Genomic DNA, 24,404 nt, shown 5'->3' with positions numbered 1-24,404 from the left:
AATAATGTATGCCACCGTACAGCCTTGTCAACTCTACTTATCAGTCATAGGTAATGTATGTAGCGTGGGCATGGCCTAAGTGTTGTGTAACTGCACTGTCCCCAGCTTTCCCATTATCAAAAGTGTGTAAATTATGTTGCTTGGTAGCCAATTTTTTAAATCAAATCCATATTTCAGTTTTACGAAAACGTGATGAAATCATATTCTCGCCAAATGGCTAAATCAAATTTGCTCCCTGGCCTCAAACTTTGTGTGGCAAGTTTTATCTTGGAACGGTTTTTTATAATACTTTATCAATCCTTCAAATAGAGTATTTTTTTATGGAAACACTGTCAGGCCAGGAAAGATCAGCAATACTATACTAGATAAAAAGCTTTAACATCTCTGAGCAATCAGCTTTTATTAACTTTCTATTTTTATATCTAGCTTTATATTTTCAAAAAATGTCACTTTTTTCCTCTATTATTTTTTAAGGCCTTCTAATATTAAAAACTCCACTATGTCACTTTACCATCTGTAATGTCAGTGCATTGCATATAGGCCATTATCACATACAAAGTGTTTTCAGGGATAGCAGTTTCAAAGGGCATATGTCAAAGTGATTTAAAATTCAGTAAATATTTACCAGTAGCCTATTATATATCCTCAAAACCCGTGGTGGAATTTGTTAGTTACCTCTGCACTGTAACTCTGTTAAGAGTACTTCAGAGTGAAATCATGATCAGAAATCAGCATATATGCTTTTTTCAAAAAATAAATATGGCAATTGAATCAACTGAATTGATACTGTCCTTTCAATTGCATATTTGGGTAACAATTGAAAATTACATTTTGAGAGACATGAAAATGTCCGGTAAGAGATAACAGACCAGTAAATCAAGAAACTAGCACTGTTGATATAAGCTACCTGTGTGAAAGTACTTTGGTAGAGGTAATTTTAAAGGATCTAAAACAAAATGGTCTTATAAATCTGTTTAGGTGTGAAATCAACAATAAATTGATTCATAAAATGATTTCTTGCTATATTCAAGTAACTAATGCAGTGCAGTGAGCCATCTCCTTTTGCTTTTGTTTCTTGTTTTATTACTCTTATGTCCTTAGCTGTTTTCCAGGTCATTCCAATAGTACGCTATTTTTAAATGGTTCTCTTTCCTTACTGTTGATTTATTATATGCCTATTTTATTTTTGCCAGAGTTTGCTTTGGGATCAGACCAAATATGTAATATTTATCATTCCAGTCTAATTCAAACATTTGTTTCAAAGGAAATAGAACAATGTTTTCTTCAGGTGACTTCCTCAGCCTTTTTCATATTTCTTTCTCTAAAATACCAATTCTCAACTCTCTATTAGTAGAGCTTTGTGAAGCTTTTGTTAAAAGAAAACAAAAATCCTCCAACCACATGAAGCTCTGCTAGTTTTGAACTTGAACAAGATGATGAAATTATCTGGGTCCTATGCAAAACTATTTTGGCCCTGTTAACCTTTGGTATACAGGCAAAGTTATTTTCCTACATTTTGGGTAGCAAGGAACAAATAATTAAACCAAAGTTTTGCTGTTTCATTTATAAACCTCCTTCCAATTATCACATAATAATGGGTTGTCTGAGTCCCTGATTATCTCAGCCAATGTGATTGGGAGACCATATATGCCCCTTTTTAGTTGGTTTTCACAAAGGACCTGAACCTATAGAGTCCTGAGCACTGTCAACACCTTTTGAGAAATCAGGGCACATGGATCCCTTTGTAGTTTCTTTCTTCTTGAACTAGCTGCCGCAGAAGTATCCTGAAGTCCACTCTACCAGTGCATATGCAATCTCTTCCCTTTTCTGGGAAGAGCTGATGACAGAGTCATTAACTCTTAAGATAAACAATAATGATCCAATCCTGAAAGGTGGAAAATGTTTTCCACTCTCATTGAAATAAATAGACATGTATGATGCTCGGTACCTCACAGAAGGCCCATTCTTGTGCCCGTTGAACTCAGTAGAGACTCACATTGACTTCATTTTTGATCAAATCCAGAGTTGAGCTTGTAAAGAACACATGAAAGAATACATGAACATAAACATACTCACAGCAAAATAACAGGTTTACTTTGTAGCAGTTTACCCTACTATGAAACTTTGCTTTAGTTTTCCTATTCAATGACACACACAAAAAATAAAAGTGGTTTCTCATCAACAGCTTAATAAGATATTGTATGTTCAATATTGAATTGTAGGCAGGATTTTAACCAATATAAGCTAAGTAGAGTAACCACAATTCTTTATTTTCTGCTTTAAATGAAATTATCCTGTTTTGATAGAATAATAGCCATTTAAGGTGACTTGAAGTTGCTGTAAGTGTATTTGAGGACCATCTTCTGTATCCAGGTTAAAAAAAGAGGATTCTTTATTTCTTCTCAACAAAAGGATTAAAGCTTCCCTTTAAAATCAGCAGCAATAACAATTTAGTGTTTCATTCTTCCCAGTGGAAATTAAGATCATGGCTACCGTGCCTTTCCGTTTTTGTCATAATTCTTTACAATGATGCTGCCAAAAATATACAGCTGGGAAGCACCTCTGGAGACACACTCCCTATCAAAACAACAACATTACCACAACCTATGGGCCTTACCTGAAATAAATAGAAGGAGCTTTCACTGATGATGGAAATGTCTTTAGAGGATATAAATCTAGATTAAAAGCTGTTACCAGTTTTGTGAACTTTTCTGGCCAAAAGGATCATTTCTAGAGCCTAATGAGTGAAAAAATGTGTGAAAACAAAATGTAACAGCTGTCTCTTTCCCCCTCCTTCCCACACATATATACAGACACACTCTCACATACCCTTATTTTTCAAGCATCCATTAACTTACTGCTTTTTCCAACTTCCCTGCAACACTGCGAATAAATTCCCCATTGGCTGCCATGATACCATTGCTTTTTTAACTGCTCCATTTATTAAGAGTGCGACAACTTGACAATGAATTTCTCATGAAAAGTAGACTTTGTTTTACTTTGCTTTGCTTGTTCCACTTTTCAGGCTCTGAGTGTACACAAGTTGATGTATAGAACTTAGTTTTCAACACCCATATTTTTCTATAGCATGTACCACCATGGAGCTGTATTCCTGACTTTTGAGCACTACTGTATAAAATAAAAATAATTAACTGACTTTAATGCCTGACATTTTGTGCTCATCAGCACTTATGCTTGCAAATGTTACAATTTTCATTTGCATCACAAAGCACATTGTTTGGTAGTTAGACATCTCTGGCTATTTTTATTACATTAAAAATTACATTAAAAGCACATTATTAAGATTGCAAAAGCAAGCACTCCAAAGTTAGGAAATACCAAATTTAAGGGTGTCTGGGAATCTTAATTTGAACCTCTTGTGCATAAGTATGATGATAGTCATTAATGACATGAGCACATACTATTTGTTCCATAGGATCCCTGCCTTTGTGGATGGGTGGTGTTTATTCAGTACAGTAGAACATCAGAGTTATGAACACCTCAGGAATGGAGGTTGTTCGTACCTCTGAAATGTTCATAATGCTCAACAAAATGTTATGGTTGTTCTTTCAAAAGTTTACAACTGAACATTGACTTAATACAGCTTTGAAACTTTACTGTGCAGAAGAAAAATGCAGCTTTTAACCATCTTAATTTAAATGAAACAAGCACAGAAACAGTTTCCTTACCTTCTCAACCCTTTTTTTTAAATCTTTCCCTTTATTTTTTAATAGTTTGCATTTAACAGTACTGTACTGTATTTGCCCCCCCCCCCTTTTTTTTTCTTTGCTGCTGCTTGATTACGTACTTCCAGTTCCAAATGAGGTGTGTGGTTGACCGGTCAGTTTGTAACTCTGGTGTTCATAACTCTGAGGTTTTACTGTATTTTTCCTCCTCGTTGTTCAATGTAAGGTCCTTATTTACTGCACACTATTTAAACCCTGCTCTAAAGACAGAATTATGAATTTTCTCAGAGGTTTTCTATGGTGCTTATACTAAAGTGCTGAGTGATTCACAAACATTAATGAATTTATTTTCATAATATCATGCTTATCAGATGAGCAGGTGGAATTATCCCCATTTTACACCTTGGGAACTGAGATGGGGCAATGTCAGATAACCTTAATAATTGGCAGTGCTACCCACCCCGTTTGTAATTATCATCTTTTATTATTTGTATTATGGCAGCACTTAAAGGCCCTGATCAGGATTGGGTCACCATTTTGTTTGGTGCTGTCCCACTACACAAGCAGATCTAGTCCCTGCCAACAACAGCACAATATGCTAAAGGGACTGCAACCCAGATGCTAGTTGTGTGCCTCTAGCCAATTTTTAAATATTTAAAAATGGAATGGGAAGCAAGGAACATTGAGGGGGCATGGAGTGGATGATGCAAGGGGCCAGAGGGCGAGAAGGAAACTGCAGGGGCTGCGGGACCTGGAGGGGAGGTAAGGAAGGAATCACAGGCAGGCATGTGTGGATGGGACCTCTAAAGAAGGGACTTTTTTAGGAGTCAAAGGGTGTGGAGCTGGAGTACAGGGGATAAGCAGGAACATAAATGTGAGCAAATTTAGAAAAACTGAGCAGGAGGATGGGGCTACCTTTTATCACTTATTTTAAAAATAAAACCCAAGGAAATTCACAAACAAAAATGCATTTGCTTAGAGCTAAAGTCACTCAGTGCATTTCCTATCAACACAGCCAGTAAAAATCTAGGAAATTATTGCTTAAAGGAGGCAGGCCTATACATTAAGATATGTATATGTTTTGAAATCTCTTGCATTTTCTATTTAAACTCAGACCACTGTATGCAGTTCTAACCTCCTTGGAGAAGCTGTGATTATCTATCTATCTACCCATCAGCCCTAGCATTAGTTGTTGCTGCTGCTTTATTTTTTTCCTCTAAGGGAGTGTAACATGTAAGAACCATGCCACAAAGTGTGATGCTGCAACAAACTGCTTCTGCCTCCAACCTAATTAAGATTAGGAGGAATCTAATTTTGCCCTGCTTTGACAACTGACATCGTTATCTTTATGAATCGTGTATACTTATTTGGTTTGGATTAAAGCTTCATTGCATCCTGTGATAGTGAGAGGAAGAAAAAAAAGACAAGAAGTTATGTAACACTATTTCCTGTCCTAAAACAGAAAATAATTATACTTTTCATAAGTCTGTCACAGACCAACTCTGCTAGTGTGGATGGGTCCTACCAGTGTGTGGTAATGGAACTCTTCTGCTATTTTTTACCACAACCTTGGAAGTGTGTGTCTGTCTTGTGCACATTGTGAAATGTACAGGAAAAGAGCCCCAATAGCTCAGAGCTGCTGAAATATGCAGGAGACATGCAGGAGAGTTTGCCGATATAGTCTCTCAAACTGCCAGGTCCCAAATGTAGGACTTTGTGTGTGACAGTTACTCAGCAAGTGGGACATAGAAATATTATTAATAAAGGAAGCTTAAAATACTGTGGAATTAATTTATTTACTGCAAATAACTCTGCCTATATTTTGAGTTTCAAGTCTTCATTTCTGATCATTTTCAATAATAAAATGGAAGGGACACCAAATTTGAGAGGGAAATAACTGTTTTTAATTATTTTGGAGTGGGGGGACAGGGTGTATTTTAGCCACCTCACAGTTCATACGACTGGAGTGGCGACCTCCTGTCCATTTCCGGAGCCGCTCCATCACCCTGCCCTCTAAGCCATGCCAGTTCTCCGCAGAGACGGATGCGTGGCAGAAAGGTAAACGCCGAGATAGAGCAGCAGGCCCGCACTCCACCAGATAGCCTGAAGTGCGGGTGGGAGGGAGCTCGCCTGTCACCCGTCCCCAACCACCAGGCCAGAGCTCTTGACCCAGTTGACCCAGGCAGAGGAGGCTGCCGAGTAGATGGCCTGGCAAGCCTCTACCCGTGCCAAGTCGCCCGGGTCCTGGACCATGAGGAGCACATCATCAGCGTACGCCGACAGGACCAGCCGCAGCTCCAGCTCTCTGAGCACCAACCCCATCAACCTCCGGCGGAGGAGACAGAGGAAGGGCTTGATCACCAGAACATACAGCTGACCCAAGAGGGGGCACCCCTGCCATACTCCTCACCCGAAGCTGACCGGCTCGGTCCGGGTCCAGTTGAGCATGACCAGACACTCTGCAGAAGCATACAGCACTTGGAGAAAACCCACAAACTGGGGTCCGAAGCCAAACACTTGCAGAGTGCTCAGGAGGTACCCGTGGTCCATCCTATCAAACGCCTTCTCCTGATCCAGGGACAGGAGGGCGAACGACAGACCATCCCTACACCCAAGCTCCAAGAGGTCCCGGACCAGATACAGGTTATCGAAGATGGTGCGGCCCAGGACGGTGTAGGTCTAGTCCGGGTGCACCACGTCCGCCAGCACGGACCCTAGCCGCAGCGAGATGGCATTCGCTATGACTTTGTAGTCCGGGACGCCAATTCCGTAAGTCGCGGAGGTCCCCCTTCTTCAGCAATAAGGCGAGCACGGTTCGCCTGCACGAAAGAGAGAGGACCCCGCTCTGCAAGGACTCGGCCCAGACGGTGACTAGGTCTGGGCTGAGGACGTCCCAGAACACGCGGTAGAACTCCACGATCAGCCCGTCCATGCCCGGAGATTTATTGGTGGGCATGCAACAGAGGGCTTCCGAGAACTCAGCCAGAGTGAGAGGTAGCTCTAGCCGGTCATGGTCACCCACGCTGACCGTCGAGAGTCCGTCCCAGAGCACTCTGCAAGCATTAGGATCGGTCGGATCCGGGGAGAAAAGATTTGTGTAGAAGGCCCTGGCCCTCCCGCACATCTCCACCGGATCCGTGAGGGGGGTGCCGTCCTCTGCCAAGAGGCAGGTGACGTGCTTCTTGGCCCCTCTCTTTTTCTCCAGAGCGTAGAAGAAGCGGGAGCCGCGATCCATCTTCCGAAGGAGGCGGATGCGGGATCAAACAAACAAAGGCTCCCCAGGCCCGATGGTCCTCGAGGGCCCGGAGCTCCTCCCGCTTCTCCCGGCACACTCCGCAGAGGGATGGATCCTCGAGGCTGGTGGCCAGACACCTCTCCCGCTCCAACTGCTCTATCGCCGCATCCCTCTGTCGGCTGGCACCCCGGGTGTAGTTGCGGCAGAAGAGCCAGGCGCGCACCTTCCCCAGGTCCCACCACCACCGTGCTGAGGGAAAGGCGCGCCTCTGCCTTCACGAGGCCAGCCAGAACTCCTGGAAGGACACCACGAAGCCTGCATCCTCCAACAAACTGTTATTGAAGTGCCAATAGGCCGGCCCCGGCCTCTCCGCGCAGAGAGAGGCCGTCACGGTGGCAAGATGATGATCTGAAAATGGGGCTGGCCTAATGTTGGAGGAGTGAGCCTGTGAAAGGTGGAAACATGACAAGTAGATGCGGTCCAATCTGGAGTGGTGCGACCGATGGGCCTCCACCCGGACGAAAGTGAACATCGAGCTGTCGTCCAGGTGGTGGTCGTGCCAGACATCCACCAGGGAGTGATGTTCAATCTCTCGGAGGACGTCCACAGCGGCCGGGCACTGCTCGGTCCCTGAGCAGTCCCGCTCCTCAAGGGTGCTGTTAAAGTCCCCGCCCAGGACCAGGCACTCACGAGGATCCAAGGAGCCAAGGAAGGCAGACGCCTGCTGATAGAAACGCAACCACTCAGGGCCATGCGGACCCGGAGGTGCAGCAGGCGGCCTGGCACAGCCTCGGCAACCCCCAGCACCTCGGGCAATAGGTCGGGCGAGAACAGGGTCGCCACTCCAGTCGTATGAACTGTGAGGCGGCTAAAATACACCCTGTCCCCCCACTCCAAAATAATTAATAAATTTCAATAGGTATTCTATTGTTTAACAGTGCGATTAAAACTGTGATTAATTTTTTTAATCGCGATACATTTTTTTGAGTTAACTGCGATTAATTGACAACCCTAATTTATACATAAGCAGACTTTTCTGTATCATTTGATTGCACTTTTGGTGGTATTACCACAATTTAGTTTGGACTGTTGCTGTCTAGAATTCTATTGCTCTATGAAACAGCCACTGAGGCCCCAGTTCTGTCTCTTGAATTCTTTGTGCATGAATTTCCCTCTACCATTCAGCACCTGGAAGTGGTGGAAGAGCCACTTCTGCAAAAACAATCACCCACCTGGATAGCCTTTCGCTGGGTCAGGTGTCTGGAGGTGATGGGTTGGGAAGATATATGCACTATGTGCATTATTCTCCTGTCTTACCCCACCTCACCCCAGCTTGGTGGGGAATCCACTGAAAAGTTCATGTATCTGCAGTCTGTATTCATGTTTCAATGGAGCCCCTGTGCACTGTAGTCCTGTCCTCCCCTGGAAGAGAGGCCTAACAAAAGGTGAACAGAGGAGGCTTTGGCAACATGGCTGCAAGAAGCAGGGAGAGTAGATTCCAGTGCAAATCCAGAAGCATAGGTCCTCCATGAGGGAAAACTTTACCTCCTGTGGATTTCCCTATATGGTGCAAAGTGCAGAACGTGGCTCAAAAGATTAGTATTTACAGACTATTTTTGTCTAAATCTAAATTCCCTGCCCAGTCCAAGTGACAGGACTGAACACTGGAGAATTCTATGAGGGGTAGAGGGAGTAGGAGTCTTTCCCTCTAGGTCCCTCCACAGCCTTAACTCCTGCTTAGAAGCCTGGGATAGGCTTCATGTGGCCCTAGTGCCCTCCACAGGAAAGACCAGAGAATCTCTGTAAGGTGGTTCTTCCCCGTCCCAACTTCTGCTCATCCTAGAGCATCAGGGACACTGCCAAGTCTGGAATATGGAATGCACAAGTTTTAGAAGGGGAAAAGAGAGCTTGTGGTACTTGTGGAATCACATTATCTCCACTGCAAGAGAGCTTGACACATGGTGGAGGGAGTGTACAAGATTTGTCACTTAACACATATACTATTAAGTTTTTCAAATGGCAGTTAAATATAATTTTTTAAAATGCTTAAAATCATTTATCAGACTTAAATCATCTCTCACACAAATTTACTCCCTCCGTATCGTGCTTCAATGAAATTTGCTTCACTAAAGAACAATCATTTTTACTGTCTACAAATGTATGGACTGCCACAAGCTGTTTTGTTAATCCTACAAAAGCGAATTAACTCTTATTCAGAATTAGTCACCAGCCTGTTCATAGATTTCCACTGAGACAGGAGATTCTCAGCTGAACTGGTGAGGAAACACCCGAATGGATTTGAAATATCCATGTGAATCCCACAGAGTGAGCAGATGGGAGAAAACTGACTTCAATCCTTCGGAATGAGTGAGTGATCTGTGAAAAAGAAAAACCAGTTTCTGCCAACTCCTGGTGAGCTCCAGGACTGTTCTTTTCCTTTTGCATGGTTTATACCAGGGGTCGGCAACCTTTCAGAAGTGCTGTGCCGAGTCTTCATTTATTCACTCTAATTTAAGGTTTCGCGTGCCAGTAATACATTTTAATGTTTTTAGAAGGTCTCTTTCTATAAGTCTATAATATATAACTAAACTATTGTGGTATGTAAAGTAAATAAGTTTTTTTTTAAATGTTTTAAGAAGCTTCATTTAAAATTAAATTAAAATGCAGAGCCCCCCGGACCGGTGGTCAGGACCCAGACAGTGTGAGTGCCACTGAAAATCAGCTCACGTGCCGCCTTCGGCACCCGTGCCATAGGTTGCCTACCCCTGGTTTATACAAAGGAAGGCCAGATACCAAAACACATGAACAAAGGTACAATACGACCATTAAAGGGAATGCAAAGAACCAAACAGGGGGCTAGGACTGGTTTTAGGTACATGCTCACTGGTGTCATACGTTTCAAAATATGCATAGAATATTGCTAAAATAATCTTTCCTGTTTTGATTAATTTCTTTGTGTACCATCTAGTCTTTTTCTAATGAGAGCCTACCATTGTACATAGCAAAATGCATTTCAAAGACTAGAAAAGACCAGTGACATGTTGAATATATATATAATTAGCTTTGTTCCTCTGCCTGTGTTGCTCACAAACATAATACTTTCCTGGTGAAGTTTTGCAGACCCAATAAAATTTCTACATTAAGAGTCCAGTAGGAATCATTAAAAACTGTATTATTCCAGCTTTCATGTAAGTACAGAACAAGCCTTTACATCTTCAGAAAAGATACTGGCAGCTTTGAAAAAACATAAGAGCATGTGACTGGTCCAGAGATAGGTTTGAGTTAAGTTAAAAAAGAACAGATCATTATGATGCAAACCCCAGATAAATATAAAGCTCTGCAAGGTCCCAATTGAATCTCTTGTATGAGTAAAGCTTTTCAGAATTGACTCTTTACTATCTAAGTCCGCTTGTGCTTTTTCAATAGTTTTACTTTGCTGTTCAGACCCCACTGCCAGTTTACATTTTAATGCAGTTTCATGCAAAGGCTCCTTGAAGCAGAAAGACATTTAGGCTTGGCATCTCAGTCAGGATTTTGATAGCTAATGTTAATTTAACCCAGTGAGGAAAGCTATACAGACAGAATGCAGTCTGCTGTGCATGCTATAAAAGGGATTTTGTGATCATTAAGTTGCCACTGGGAAAGCAGTCTGTGGTTTTATTGTCTCTAGTGTTGCTGGGTTGATTGGTCGTTTTGTTTGTTTCCTCTCTCTCGATATTGTTGCTCATTTCCTTGCCTTTTGGTGACCTGTAATTTTGTATGAAGCAATAGACTTATAGCAGTGGCCATAGCCAGACTTTTCCAAGGACAGCCATTATGGCAAAGTTTTGCAAATGGGTCTCATTCCTGATCAGCTGCATATTTGCTATTCCAGCTCTACTAGTTCAGGCTTAAATCATTCCAGAAAACTGCTAGTTATCTTGAGATTCTTCAGTGGGAGACCATCACACTATTCACTTAATAGTTTCCTTTCATTCCATTCAAATATTTAATTTTGGCTTTGTCTAAGAGGATTATTCTTTTACCTTCTCATATATAGTTAATTTACTAAATATATTTTAATAAGCACTTTCCAACCTCACTTCAGTTCTAGTCTTGAATGTGGATTCCAAAGGTGAAAAAGATGGATAATAATTTGCACTAATTATCCTTTGATCTAAGGAGCTAAAAGAGTTTTATCAATTGTAGATAATTAATTACATCTCAAACCTTCCATCTGAGGTAGATAAATCTATAGGATAGGGAACTGGGTAATCTGAGCTCTATTCCCAGTTTTGTCACAGGTTTGCTGGGTGGCTTTTGACACATCATTTAACTTTCCCATAACTCAGAGTAATTAGGGCAAGGTCACACTGAATATCAATAGCATAGCTGAGAATGTAGATAGTCTGATGCCCAGTCCAGAGTTTTGTAGACTGTAGGGCTTGCCTGCTTTCTTGCCTATATATCTTTTCTTATGGGTTTCTTATTTTCTTATGGGCTTTATTATTTGTTTTATTATAATAGGTTTATAGGTTTATATTAGAGTATTTTTGGCTGTAATGCAGGGTACAGGCAGGCCACACCCTGTATCTTGAGCTAAGGCAAAGTTCGTGTACATATGTTTGGGACTTTCCACCTAGATAGGTGGTGATGAGCTAAAGCATAAAGTCCATATATGGTTGCAACCTTTAACATAGATAGATAAAGGATGCATTGAAGCAGGATGGTAGGGGGCTACCTAACTTCATATCCTCTTTAAACTTAACAGGTACACCACAACTTGGAAAGAACCGAAATAACTGATTAGGACAGAAATAACAGATGTGAGAATGAGCTAATGTCATTAATATGTATGTATATGTCATCCATACGTACAAAGATAGCAGGCTATGGAGTAAGTGTGACCTAATATTTTGTGGGTAAAGAAACTAATTTTGGACATAAAAGGAGGGCTCAAATGCTCAAGCTCCATAAGAGGGGTGACCCACTTGTCCCACTGGGACAAGAACCTTATTATCTTCTGATCAGATTAATTGGCAAGCCTATAATCCATATTATCCAAAATAATAATATTAACTTCCTAAAATCAGACAACAGTTCTAACACATGGACCATGTTCCATCTCAGATTAATTCTGAAGTGCAAATGCACAATGCTGGTTTTTACCCAACCTTCATGTCCTCTACATGCAACTTTATCATGCAAACAATCTATGCTTATGGCCACCTTTGCATGGAGTCTGACTTATGGGAGTAATCCCATTGAAAACAATGGGCTTACTCATGTGAGAAAGGGTTGCCATTAGTTCTGAATTATTAACTCAGTTAATTATCACTGAGTATTTATAAAGCACCATAAATATACATGATATTCCACAAAATAAAACCCGACTCTTGCTCTGAAAAGTTTACAGTCTAACACAAACAAGACACAACTCATCTAAACAGCAATTTAAATAAGGGGGAGGACATAATCTATGGTGAGGAAGAATTTATGCAAGAGATGGGTGCTGAGGAGGGATTTTAAATAAGAAGGAAGGTGGACAAGAAGTGGGAGGGAGACTGTTCCAAGCACAAGGGGCAGCATGAAAGAAGGAACAGTTTGGGAGTGAGAGAAAGAAGTAAAGGGAACAGGGAGAAAGAAAGGTTAGGGAAGAGCATAGTGCATAAGAGGGAATGAACAGGAAATGTAGGTGTGGGTGATACCTAGTGATAGCGTGTAATTCATAGGGTGACCAGACGTCCCGATTTTATCGGGACTGCCCCGATATTTGCTTCTTTGTCCGTGTCCCGACCAATGTTTGAAATTGGTCGGGACGCGGACAAAGAAATTTCCCCCCCCCCCCCGCCGCCCTGGCTCCGCCCCCTCCTCCCCCCATTGGCTCCCTCCCCAAATCCCCGCCCAGGCACCACCTCTTCCCCAACCACGCGGCATTCCTCCTCCCTCCCAGGCTTGCAGGTGCATGGCGGCACAAGCCGGGAGGGAGGGGGTGGTGGCGGCGGCTGGATCCTGCAGCTGGTGAGTCAGCTCTGGCACCCGGGCACCAGCTGGGCAAAGGGGGGCTGGCAAGGGAGGGAGGGAGATGGGGGGGCTCAGCTCTGAGCCCCCCGCCGTGCCAGAGGGCTCCTGCCCGGCCCCCGGGCCGCTGCACATGGGGGGCCGGGAGCACAGCACAGAGGCTGCTCCAGCCCTGCAGCCCGCAGGGCAGCGCCATGGGTCCGGGCGGGGTCCGGGTGGGCGGCGCGGGGGCCGAATCCCCGCTGCTGCCGGGGAGCCCCGCGCCTCTCCCTCTCGCTCGCGGCTGCAGCTCCGTCCCGGCGGGACGCGCCCCTCGGCCCGCCCCAGGCACATGCGGCGCGCGTCCTGCCGCCGGCGGGGAGCCCCGCGCCTCTCCCGCTCGGCTGCACTCCAGCGGCTCCTTCCCGGGGGGAGGGAGACTAGGCGCGGGGGACGCGCGCCGCATGTGCCCGGGGCGGCAGGAGGCGCGTCCCGCCAGGAAGGAGCAGCAGCCACGAGCGGGAGGGAGAGGCGCGGGGCTCCCCGGCAGCAGCGGGGATTTGGCCCGCGCTGCCCACCTGGCCCCTGCCCGCTCCACGCTGCCCCCGCCCGGACCCACCGCATGCCGCATGTGGCCGGGCTGGGAGGTTCCGCGGGGGTAGCGCGCGCGGTTGGGGCCTGCTAATGCCCCCGGCCCCTTTGAAACTCCTTTTTTTTTGCTCTGCCCCCCGCCCGTGTCCCGATATTTTATCTCTCTGATCTGGTCACCCTAGTAATTCAACATCCACTGAAGGATTTAACTAATTGAATTCTGTGCTGGTGAAAGCTCTCCACAGCTTCCAAAGGAACTAGTGAGATTTACATAGCCTTTTTCCTAGAAAAGCACTTTAGAGCTTGACAGTGCTAATTGTTGCTGTGAAAAATGACATATATTTTGTTAGTGAATAAAATAAAAAATCATTTCATGTGGGGAAAGCAAGGATGACTCCCACTTACAGTCACTCTCTCCCGTAACAGCCTGCTCCTGAAATTACTCACTTAGGCCTGGTCTACACTAACACCCCAATTCGATCTAAGGTACGCAACTTCAGCTACGTGAATAACGTAGCTGAAGTCGACATACCTTAGTTCGAATTTACCGCGGTTCAGACGCGGTCCACACACGGCAGGCAGGCTCCCCCGTCGACTCCGCGGTACTCCTCTCGCTGACGTGGAGTACCGCAGTCGACGGCGAGCACTTCCTGGTTCGAATTATCGCGTCCACACCAGATGCGATAAATCGAACCCGGAAGTTCGATTGCCAGCCGTCGAACTACCGCGGTAGTGTAGACAAGCCCACAAATAATCCTTATGCATGTGCGTACCCAAAACAATACAGAATCTAATCATATGGGGTTTGGGGGTCGTTGGAGGCATTCCTTGCTGTAAAGCCCAGAAACAAGGGAGTAAATATGAATAAATCAGTGTTTGTGAATTTGATTCATGGAGGAAATAAAGGAAGAGAACCGAAAATGCAGCCCAACCCCTTGGTTCGTTCTTTTTCTCCTCTGTCTGAGTGTTCTTTGGCTAAAAGGGTCTAAATACAGCATGGAGCTGATGCACTTGTTTGTATAGAGGATGTTGCCAGTTCAGAAAGAGCTATGGCTAATATCTTATTAGCCTATCCAGAGGACGTTTTCAGCTCAGTTGTTTTTGAAGCTCAATAAGTTGATTCATAATACACTATTCTCTGCCTTCCTTCCAGGTCACAGTCTCAGTTCAGCAAAGGTGTCTCGTGCACAGACGTTTCCCAGCTACACCTCAGAGCCGGGCGAGGAGCACCAGCAGTCCCTGTCGCTGTCTAGCAGCTATGGATTCAGCTACAATTCAGCCCTCATCCAATGATACACACACAACAGATGACCAGAGAGACAATCGAGCCTGGAACCTGCCAGTAGGGTCAGGAAGCCACTTGCACCCTCAGAATCCATGAAAGACAAATTATAATGAAAACTGAGGCCTACCAGCTCCAGTCTGGTCACAGTGAAGATTAAAAACTGCAGTGCAACTTCCCTGAGGCACAGGCTAAGTCTTTTATTTATTTAATTTTTATTTTCTTTGGTCCATATGTAAAAACAACCAGACAGATTTCCAGGTGTAAGAAAGCAATTGAATCCAATGAAACCCTGTTGGTGTGAAGCAAAGATTTCTGCTTCACGGGACACCACCTGTTCTGGGGTGGAAACATGATGACACACTCAACGTTAGACTTGTCACCCAACACTATGGTCAAGTTTTGCCCATCTCCATTCCTACCTTTTTTATATCCTAGTGACTGCCCATTGGTTCCAGTTGGTACTGGAAAAGTGTTGTCCATTAAACAGTATAGCGACTGTAGATGTTATCCTTAGATATAAGCAAAGCTGCAATTACAAAAAGGAGTGAACACCTTTTTTAATCAGGCTCCCATAGCTACCATGTTTAACTAAACGTATATATTGGGAGTAGCAAGATAATGGTTAGTAACATCTTGGGAAATAGAATTTGGTGCATTAAAAGTAATATTACTACCTAGTATAGCTCTCATTTTAAAAGCCTACGGCCAATTTCTGCCTATGAATGCCAATCAGAGCTGTACATAAATATCTAAAGGGCAGAATCCGGCTCTTAGAACTGTGAAGTCTTCACATCTGCAAAATATCTAAACAGGACTGTCTACTATTATGACAAGTATATATTTAAAAAAAAGAGAGGAAACTGTTCTTCAAACAAAGGAATCTGGGCTGAATTCTTGAAAGGCAATCTCCTATTCTACCTTATGAGCTAGATTCTCTGCTAGTGTCTAGCAGCCTAGCTCTATTCTTGTGCTTCTGGTCATTGTTACTTTGATTTTTTTCAGTTTCTTTCCCAGGTTTCTGTTTTAGCCACATAGTGTGTTGTGTATGATTGTGGAGCAATTAACCACTTAACTTGGAAAGACATGGAACAATTCTAAACTAGGCCTTTCCGTGCTTGAAAGGCATTTAAAAAAAAAAACGCTGCTAAGTTTGTTTAGAAGCATTAAGGGATAATGTGGAAGGCACAAATATAGGTCTGGAGAATGAGTTTGAGCTGTCCTGAATATTTAATTTTTCAAAAGGGTCATCAATTATTTATGTGCAGCATGTGATGCTCTGAAATGCTGGAAATTGGGGGAACAAAAATCTGCTTGCTGAGTATTGTGTGAGCCAACCATACAGTCCATTCTCTTTATGGATTGTTTGCCGCGATTACCAGAGGAATTCTTGTCGTTTGTTGTCAGGACTGGCAGAAGAAGCATAACAAGGAAAAGAGCAGTTGATTCTTTTTCCAATTACATGAACAGTTTTATCTATGGTAATTTAACTGAAAAAATGCTGAGTTTTTTTATAAAAAGGTACAAAAGAAATGTCTGCTTTGACTAAATATGTATTGATACAGTATGTTTGACTTTTCTCCAAACATTCTACAGGCTAACAGATTGCAAACTTATACACCTCAGTGAACAGCTTCTGAATGAAAAGGTTTGTGATTTGTTTGTTACAAAGTGCAGCTGATTCATTTAATCAAGGTTATTCTTTTCTTTCTTTGCCTTTCTCTTCCCAATCCTTATTGGGCCCCTCCCCCCACCACATTCACAAATAGAACAGCCCCTTGTATAGCATATTCCGATGGGCTAACATCACAATGGAAATACACTATCCCACATTGTCAGCAAATTGCACCCAGGATACTGCACCCATCAATAAAGTTTCATCTACACTTTTCATTTTTTTTTTTTTAAAATCAGGTTGATATTTTGCTTGTGGGGAAATATTTCCGTTTGTAAAAGTTACATGCAAATTTTGATACCAGGGGCCAGATCCTCAGCTGGTATAATTTGATGTAAATCCATTGTTTAAAGGAGCTATGCCAGATTTACATCACTTGACGATCTGGCCTAATAAGTTTACTTCTTTGTAACTGCAAATGCTGCAGCTTTCCCACAATGAGAAAGAAAATGTATGTGTTTAATTTCCTTCAGATTTCTTGGTCTAAATGCTCTCATGTGTTTTGTGACCTCAGATTCAGATTCTCATTCATTGTGTCCCTCAGTGATGCCAATGGTGGTCACTTCATATTTATACATACTTCCTGGTCCAAAAACCAGGGAACTGGCAGGGTGAAAAGTGAAAATGGAAGCATTGGAATTGCCATCCAGACCACATGTCCATATATTTCAGAATCCAACCTCTGAGGGTGGCCAGCAGCAGTTGCTTCTGATTATAGCGCATTATGGAGATTTTATGCTTTTGTGTTGTATGGATGATATTACTGTCTGACCCCAGCTGGTGACCACCTCATATGGTGATGTATGATTGCTGATAATCTGTGTTAGTTTAGTCTAGCCCTTGTAATTGCAGAAACTATCTGCTGCCCCCTGCAAAAAAAAAAAAAAATAGCCACTTATAGGAATCTTAGTAACTGCCTTTTTCTCCATAACTTTGAGCGGCAATAATTTCCAAACCACTCGTACTTTTATCAACTCTTGAACTACTCCTTGCACCTTCAGGTACAAAGCTCAAAGAAAAGAAAAAGGAGGGAAAGTAGGTCCAAAATTAAGTTAAATTATACCTATAGGAAACCTGATTTCTCAAACAGTGAACTAACTCTTAAAGGAAGTAGAGACAGACACAGCAGCACTTGCAGCATTCTATAAAGACTCATTAAAAGAAAAATGGACACCACAACCACAGAGATTTTCCGAAGCAGATGAGTGGACTGCACCATTTGCTTTATGTGTCACCCCAGACTGCAGGTGATACTGCTGAAGAGGTTTGGGTTTGTCATTCCCCAGAAGAGTGTTACACTTCCTAGAAGAACTGTTAATGGCTAGTGCTAGCTCATAGCCATATCACAAACACTGCCTTCATAGAATTACGGTAACTCATGGCATATGCCTGCTCTATGATATGAGTGGCTTCTCACTGAAACAAGCTTTATACACCTCCTAATGGGGTTCTGCCAGAAGGAGCCACCTTTTTGGCACATAGCTGAGTTGCAGTCTAGAGACCACCAGGGTCCATAAGGAGCCTTGGGACACAAAGAGTCCTATTCAAGTCTCAGCTTCATTCCTGTGCAACATACACAGATAAGAAGTCCACTCCTGAAGCATGAAAAATGAACTCTGATTTCAGCTCCTGGGCTGTGTAGAGCAAGAGGGTAACAAAATGACTTCTGGTAACATGAATAGATCTAATTAGCTTTGATTTACACTTTGAAAAGGACCTTTCAAATGTAAATTCCCAGGGTGTAGGTTAGTCATTATATACAAATGCGGCACTGCATAGTTGCACCTAACTAGAATGTTAGCATGTGATTGTCACATGCTGATGTTTCTAAGCTATAGAATTCACTTAGGGCAGATAAGAGGAAATGGAGTGGAGACCACTGATAATTAATGAAATATGCTTCTAAAGTAATGTCATTTCCTCAGGGTTGTCAGTGCCCACCCAGTTTTTAAGTAGATACATTATGACAGTTTTTGCTTTAATGCGGCTCAGAGTACACTATTATGGATCAATTTTGCCTGCCTGCTTTCAAAGAAATATCTTGAAAGCTGGAGCTTAGAGTCTTGCTTGTAGAAAAATTGTATAAATATTTGGGCTTTGCTTTTGTCTTTTTCGTTATGATCCCAGTTCTCCAGCTACACGCTGTCCTTCTAAAATTATGGCCTTGAGTTGGTGGAGGTAGAGCAATAGGAAAAAGCTTATGAATCTGTTGGTAAAGTAAATGCAGGGATCAAATGTGTTAGGAACGCGGTTCTGTTTCATTCTAGCAAAGGTCTAACGCAGGGGTAGGCAACCTATGGCACGCGAGCTGATTTTCAGTGGCACTCACACTGCCCGGGGCCTGGCCACCAGTCTGGGGGACTCTGTATTTTAATTTAATTTTAAATGAAACTTCTTAAACATTTTTAAAATCTTATTTACTTTACATACAACAATAGTTTAGTTATATATTATAGACATAGAAAGAGACCTTCTAAAAACGTTAAAATGTATTACTGGCACGCGAAACCTTCAAGCAGAGTGAATAAATTAAGACTCGGCACACCACTTCTGAAAGGTTGTCGACCCCTGGTCTAACGTGAAGTTTCTGGCAAAAATTTTACATTTGACACCATAGAAACAAATTGGAATCATGTAGTAAAATAATAAACATACTGTTTTAGTTATGCCTTGCATTGGTTGCTCCCTCTTAACCAGATCCAATTTTATGGGTGGTGTTGGGAAAAACATCTGAAAGTCCCTGTAGCAATAATTTCACTATTAGGCCTCACAATATTAACAGCTCACAAACATCCTGTTTAGTTACTAGTTTGGTAAAATGAAGACAGACTGGGCTTTTTTTTTTTTTAAAGTGAAACTTTAGCAAGGCAGTCAATTCAGCATGTTTCACGAGCAATAAAGTCTTTTACGTATATGCAGAACAGATGCAGCAGGGGTAGTACTTCTTCTCAACCTTGAACTGTAGTGGCCACCTGTGTGTAGAGTTCAGACTTCATGCTCATTCAGTCCTTGGCACTAATTAGCACCTTTGTGAGCAGTTATAATGGAGGCCAAGAATGCTGGTGATTTGGGGGATGATATTATCTGTGTATTAGAAACTCACTGAGATCATCGGCCAGTGTCACATAGGTCTCAGCATGGAGGTTGGCCACCAGCAATCTAGGCTGGATTTTAACTGGTAACCTGTAGGCTTTGTTTTCCATGATCAGATCTCATAACTGCTACACTTTGGCCTGAAGCAAAAATCACTATTGTTCAAATGCAACTCTATCTTCCTAAGACTAGTGAAGGAAACTGATCCTGTTTGTCTCCATGTCCAGTTTTGTATTTTGTAATTTTTTCCACATTTTATAGATAATTTCTTGGAGGGGTGGGAGGAGGAATGTCCATTGCACGAGATCAGGAGAAGAATGGAATAGGAGAGGGGATAGCAGAAAGCCATTGTTTAATTAAAGATTACCAGGAGGCAGCACCAGAAATAGAATGACTCCTTTTAGTACATCAGTCCAATTAGTGACACTTTCCTATAACAACTTTCGGCACAACAAACAAATCCTAGCTTCTCACATTCTCCCCCGCAGAAAAGCCTAAGGGGTTAGCCTATAATTTACTAGTGGAAGGTAGCTGTGCTATCCATTATTGCATTGACACAGGTTTTACAAGTGAACTGGTTAAGATTTGATGCAGTACATAAGTGCTTTCTGGAGATAAAGTCTTGAGCTTCTAATATCAAGCATAGTCCTTATTCTTGACTTTATGAAAAAAAGGTGTCTGATATTTGAAATGAGTGAGCAAGTAAAACAAATACTCTTTAGAATAAAATGAATACTAAAACACAGAGGAACAACACTGGTAGTTGAATGGTCCATGAATGTATACTGAATGTCCTGCTGTAGCATTAAAAATGAGTTTGTGGAAGAGGCAAGACACTCACAAGGCAATGAAGTCAATGGGCGGTGATGGGTACTCATCACTTTTAAAAATGAAACCATTTATTTATGTGCTTAAATATGGATTTAGGACCCTACCTCTATGCTTCTAGGTAAAAATCCTTACTCCATGCATGTCAGTGAAAGTTTTGCCATAAGACATCTTTCTGTAGCTTTCTTCTGCAGTTTGTTCACTATATTTGGTAGACTTTTAGAGAAGATCTAGAGAAAGATGTTAAATTCATTGTAAAGAGTTTGTTTTTATTTAAAATGTTTAGTCATTTAAAAATAAAGAGGAAAACAACATTCTTGTAGATGAAGCACAGTTTTTCCTTTTAAGTTAACTTTGACCCTATTGGCTAACTTTTGGCTGGAGTTACAACCCATTTGAAAATAGATTTGTTTTCAGTTATACCTTGTAACCTAAGCTCAATGAAGTTCAAACCCTTCTCAAACTTCACAAATTTCACACTTCATTCTGAACAGCACTAAGGGTTAAGTTTTCACCATTTCCGCCTTATCTTTCTGTGTAGAAAGTGTCATGAGAATGAATAGATTTGCCTCGTTCTTTTGTTATAATCTTAGGAGAGTCAGGGGAATTGATACATTTTACAAAGGATTTTTCATGTAACTATTTTAGTTCTGAGCAAAGTTATCCCCCATTTTTAATGTATGCTATAGTCTTGTTCTCAATATATATTTCATTGTCTTGTAACAAAGACTGCAGCAGGCATAGAAAGACAGCATAAAATTAATCCAATTTCTCGACAATTTTACACCAATAATGAGAACAAAGATGGCAGTTACACATCTATTGTCAGGACTGTTCTTGTAGCAAGAACAGAACATGGTACAAAATAAAGCTATCCTTGTAACAACATTAATATTGGAGTCTTTTGAGCTTCCTCAGATGACAGACAATGATATCAAGCATCTAAATTCTGGAGGTGCTTTTTGTAAAAGTTGTATTGCACTTTTTTAGTCTGTAGAAAGAAAATCAGTAATAAATGGAATGTACTCATCCTCAATCCTGCATTCAGCTCTGGTCCCCTCATCTCCAAAAGGGCATAGTAAACAGAGCGCTCAGGGAAGGGCAACAAAAAGATTAGAAGCATGGAATGGGGTGAGGAGTCAAAACAAGGAAAGATTTAAAAGGATTAGGATACTTTAGGAGATATGATACTGATAGAGCATTGGATCCTGCAAAGTACCCTCTACTCCTGTTGAATCCAGTGGAAACTTTGGGTACTCGACCCCACCAAAGTGTTCAACTTCCACTGGCTTCAATGAGAGCTGAGATTGGCACCTTGTGCTCAACTCCTAGGATCAAGCTCCTACAGAACAATAATTTGTGCAGAGAGGGTCAGTCAGGTGTTCTTGTATAATGGAAAGGGGTAAATAAGAACATCGGCACTCACGTTAAAATGCATTATTTAATCTAGATGAAAGAAACTTATTTATAGTTGGTTTAGCTTGTGGAACTCACTGATGCAAGATTTTATTGAAGCAAATAACTTGGAACATTTCAGAAATGGATTAAACATTTATATGAATAAAAACAGTGTCTGCAATTATAAGTAAGAAAACACGAGGACCCTCAGTTCTCATGCTTCTGGCCACAGATACACAGAAAGAGTCTAGTGAGAAATTTCCTACATGATACATTAGTGCACAATTATGGAGGTTTTACATCTTCTGCAGGATATAGTATTAAACCTTAAAATATTTATTTTCTTGAATACCTTCTTTAAGTTGTGAAAAAATATGGTGTTGGCAGAATGTACACTTAAACAGAACTGAAATATACGCTACTCTTATTAACAAATAAAAGAAAAAATATGGCAAAATGTACTTTGACTATAACTTACAGGGCCAGCTCCAGCATTTCTGCCGCCCCAAGCGATTGGCGGCGGCAATTGGGGAAAAAAAAAAAAAAGCCGTGATCGGCGGCGGTAGTTCAGCGGCAGGTCCTTTGCTCCTAGACGGAGTGAGGGACCTGCCGCCCCTCTCCCTTGGCCACCCCAAGCACCTGCTTGTTAAGCTGGTGCCTGGAGCCGGCCCTGATAACTTAGCATGGCTAATGTGCTACTGATCACTAGTTTTTGAAGTGATGTCAAGTAGGAGTGAAAGAGATATGAAAGGTTACCAACAAAATATACTTTCTAGTGACTAAAACTTAACTTCAGCAAGTTACAATCTTTGTCTAAGCAGGTTTCTCACCTACAATCAGTTTCCAGAGACTTCAGCCCCTCTTCTTCCTCCCCCCTTGGTTGAAGGATCAAGATTTCAAGAGTTCTGGCCCCTTGTGTCCCTCAGGTGATAGGTGCCAATGTGGCTTTCTGTTTCTGCTTATATTTTCCAAAGTCTATTGTCTCTGTTTTAAGAACCAGGAAGGCTTCCTGGGGGTATAACATACCCCATTGTAATCGGTAAGTGGTCATCTCCCCTACCTGCTAGTTTGATGGCTGTATTTACTATAAATGTACTTCCATTGTGTCTGTCCTCACCTTGCTCAATTTACATTGACAACACCGTGAAGCAGATGAAACAACATTCCTTTGGCTGGGTTAGGCTTATGCACTGCTGGCCAAACACATTTTAAGACCATATATCCAGCACACAGCTATAATTCTTTATACACCACCTGTAGCTAAATCGTGCAATAATATTAATGACTAGCATGTTACCAGTTTTGATATACCACCTTTCAGGATGCCTTTTTTCACATAGATTGCCCCAACTCACTGTTGTCATAATGAGTGTGAGACACTTCAGGTGAGTTATGGTATGGTGGTGCCTTCTTCCACTTGGCATAGAGAGGCACCCAGGGTCTCACAGCTATTTCCACTTTTTTTCATAAGCACTTTCAACTTTGCTCAGTACTGGCTGTATTACCAGGAAAGTGGCTACTCATAAAAATATGCCGATTGCCTTAGATAACTTTATAAATTTACCTCAGTATTTCTAGTATTCCAGTTATTTCCCATATAAAGTATAGGCAGGCTAGAAAGGATTAGATTTTTAATTGGTAAATGTCTATAAACATTGATTTCGCCGTACACACACGTTGATGAAAAAGTATTTCCATTGATAATAGCAACATTTATCAATAGTCACAGTACAAAAAGTGCTGTTTGTGAACTTAGATTTTGATGATTATTTTGACATAGGATGTTGCTTCCACCCCCATAATTTAATGATAGTGAAAATTTAAATGAATTAAAAATAAGCTTACAAATAAACATTGATATTATGTATCAAAAATTACAAAAAATAAAAATTGAATTCTGCCAAGCCAAAGCATAAGGGACTATTGTACCATAGATACTAACAAACTTATCTTTTTAACTAAGGTAAAACTTTTTTTTTTTTTTTTTTTAGTACCCCACATGATGGAAAAATAACAGCGCCCAGAATGCACCTTTGTATTAGACACAGTGCTAGCAGAAGGCAGGGTCGCATGATAACTGCATCATTCACTCTGAAATAGAATTCAGCTCAGTCTTGGAAGCCCTGAGGGCGGTGACTAGATTTTGGAAATATTCAATACAACATTTTGTTCAGAACCTTCAAAATTAGGAAATCAAACCGCCATGTGTTTCAGCAACGTGTGGCAGATTTTACTTACCCAAAGGTCCATATTTTCCAGCATTGATGAGCTATCTAAATTTTTCCAGGTATATCTTAGCTTGTGGGAGGTAGACACCTGAGCTGCTTTCTTCTGAGAACTGATTAAAACATCAGGTAACATTTTCAAATGCATCTGAGTGCTTTAGGAGAAGACGTTCTATTTTCAGAAGTGAGTAACACCTGGTTATGAACCAAAGCTGGTTCAGCACCTATCTCCTATTGATTCCAATGCCAGCTAGGCATGTAACCTGCTTCAGTGCTTTTGAAAATATGACAATTTGCCTATCCACATCTGTAGGTGTCTAAATACCATAGACAATCTCGTAGTTAGGCACTTAAGTTTCATAGCAAGTCAGTGGTACTTATACTCTTAAATGCCTAAGTCACTTTTGAAAAA

The 24,404-nt window shown here is 41.8% G+C and overlaps 1 protein-coding gene across 1 annotated transcript in view; it reads left to right on the top strand.

The window, feature by feature from the left end:
- DOK6 (docking protein 6) overlaps positions 1-14,872 on the top strand; it is a 250,389-nt gene extending 235,517 nt beyond the window's left edge. Inside the window, exon 9 of the mRNA XM_026647342.1 lies at positions 14,645-14,872. Coding sequence (XP_026503127.1) covers positions 14,645-14,872 — 228 coding nt within the window. The remainder of the gene's footprint in view (positions 1-14,644) is intronic.
- The last annotated feature ends 9,532 nt before the right edge of the window (positions 14,873-24,404 follow it).

The sequence above is a fragment of the Terrapene carolina genome, unplaced genomic scaffold (assembly GCF_002925995.2).
Source record: "Terrapene carolina triunguis isolate 2854851 unplaced genomic scaffold, T_m_triunguis-2.0 Scaffold58, whole genome shotgun sequence".
NCBI lineage: Eukaryota > Metazoa > Chordata > Testudines > Emydidae > Terrapene > Terrapene triunguis.
Note: the sequence above shows the minus strand (reverse complement) of the source record. Positions and strands in the feature narration are given on the sequence as shown.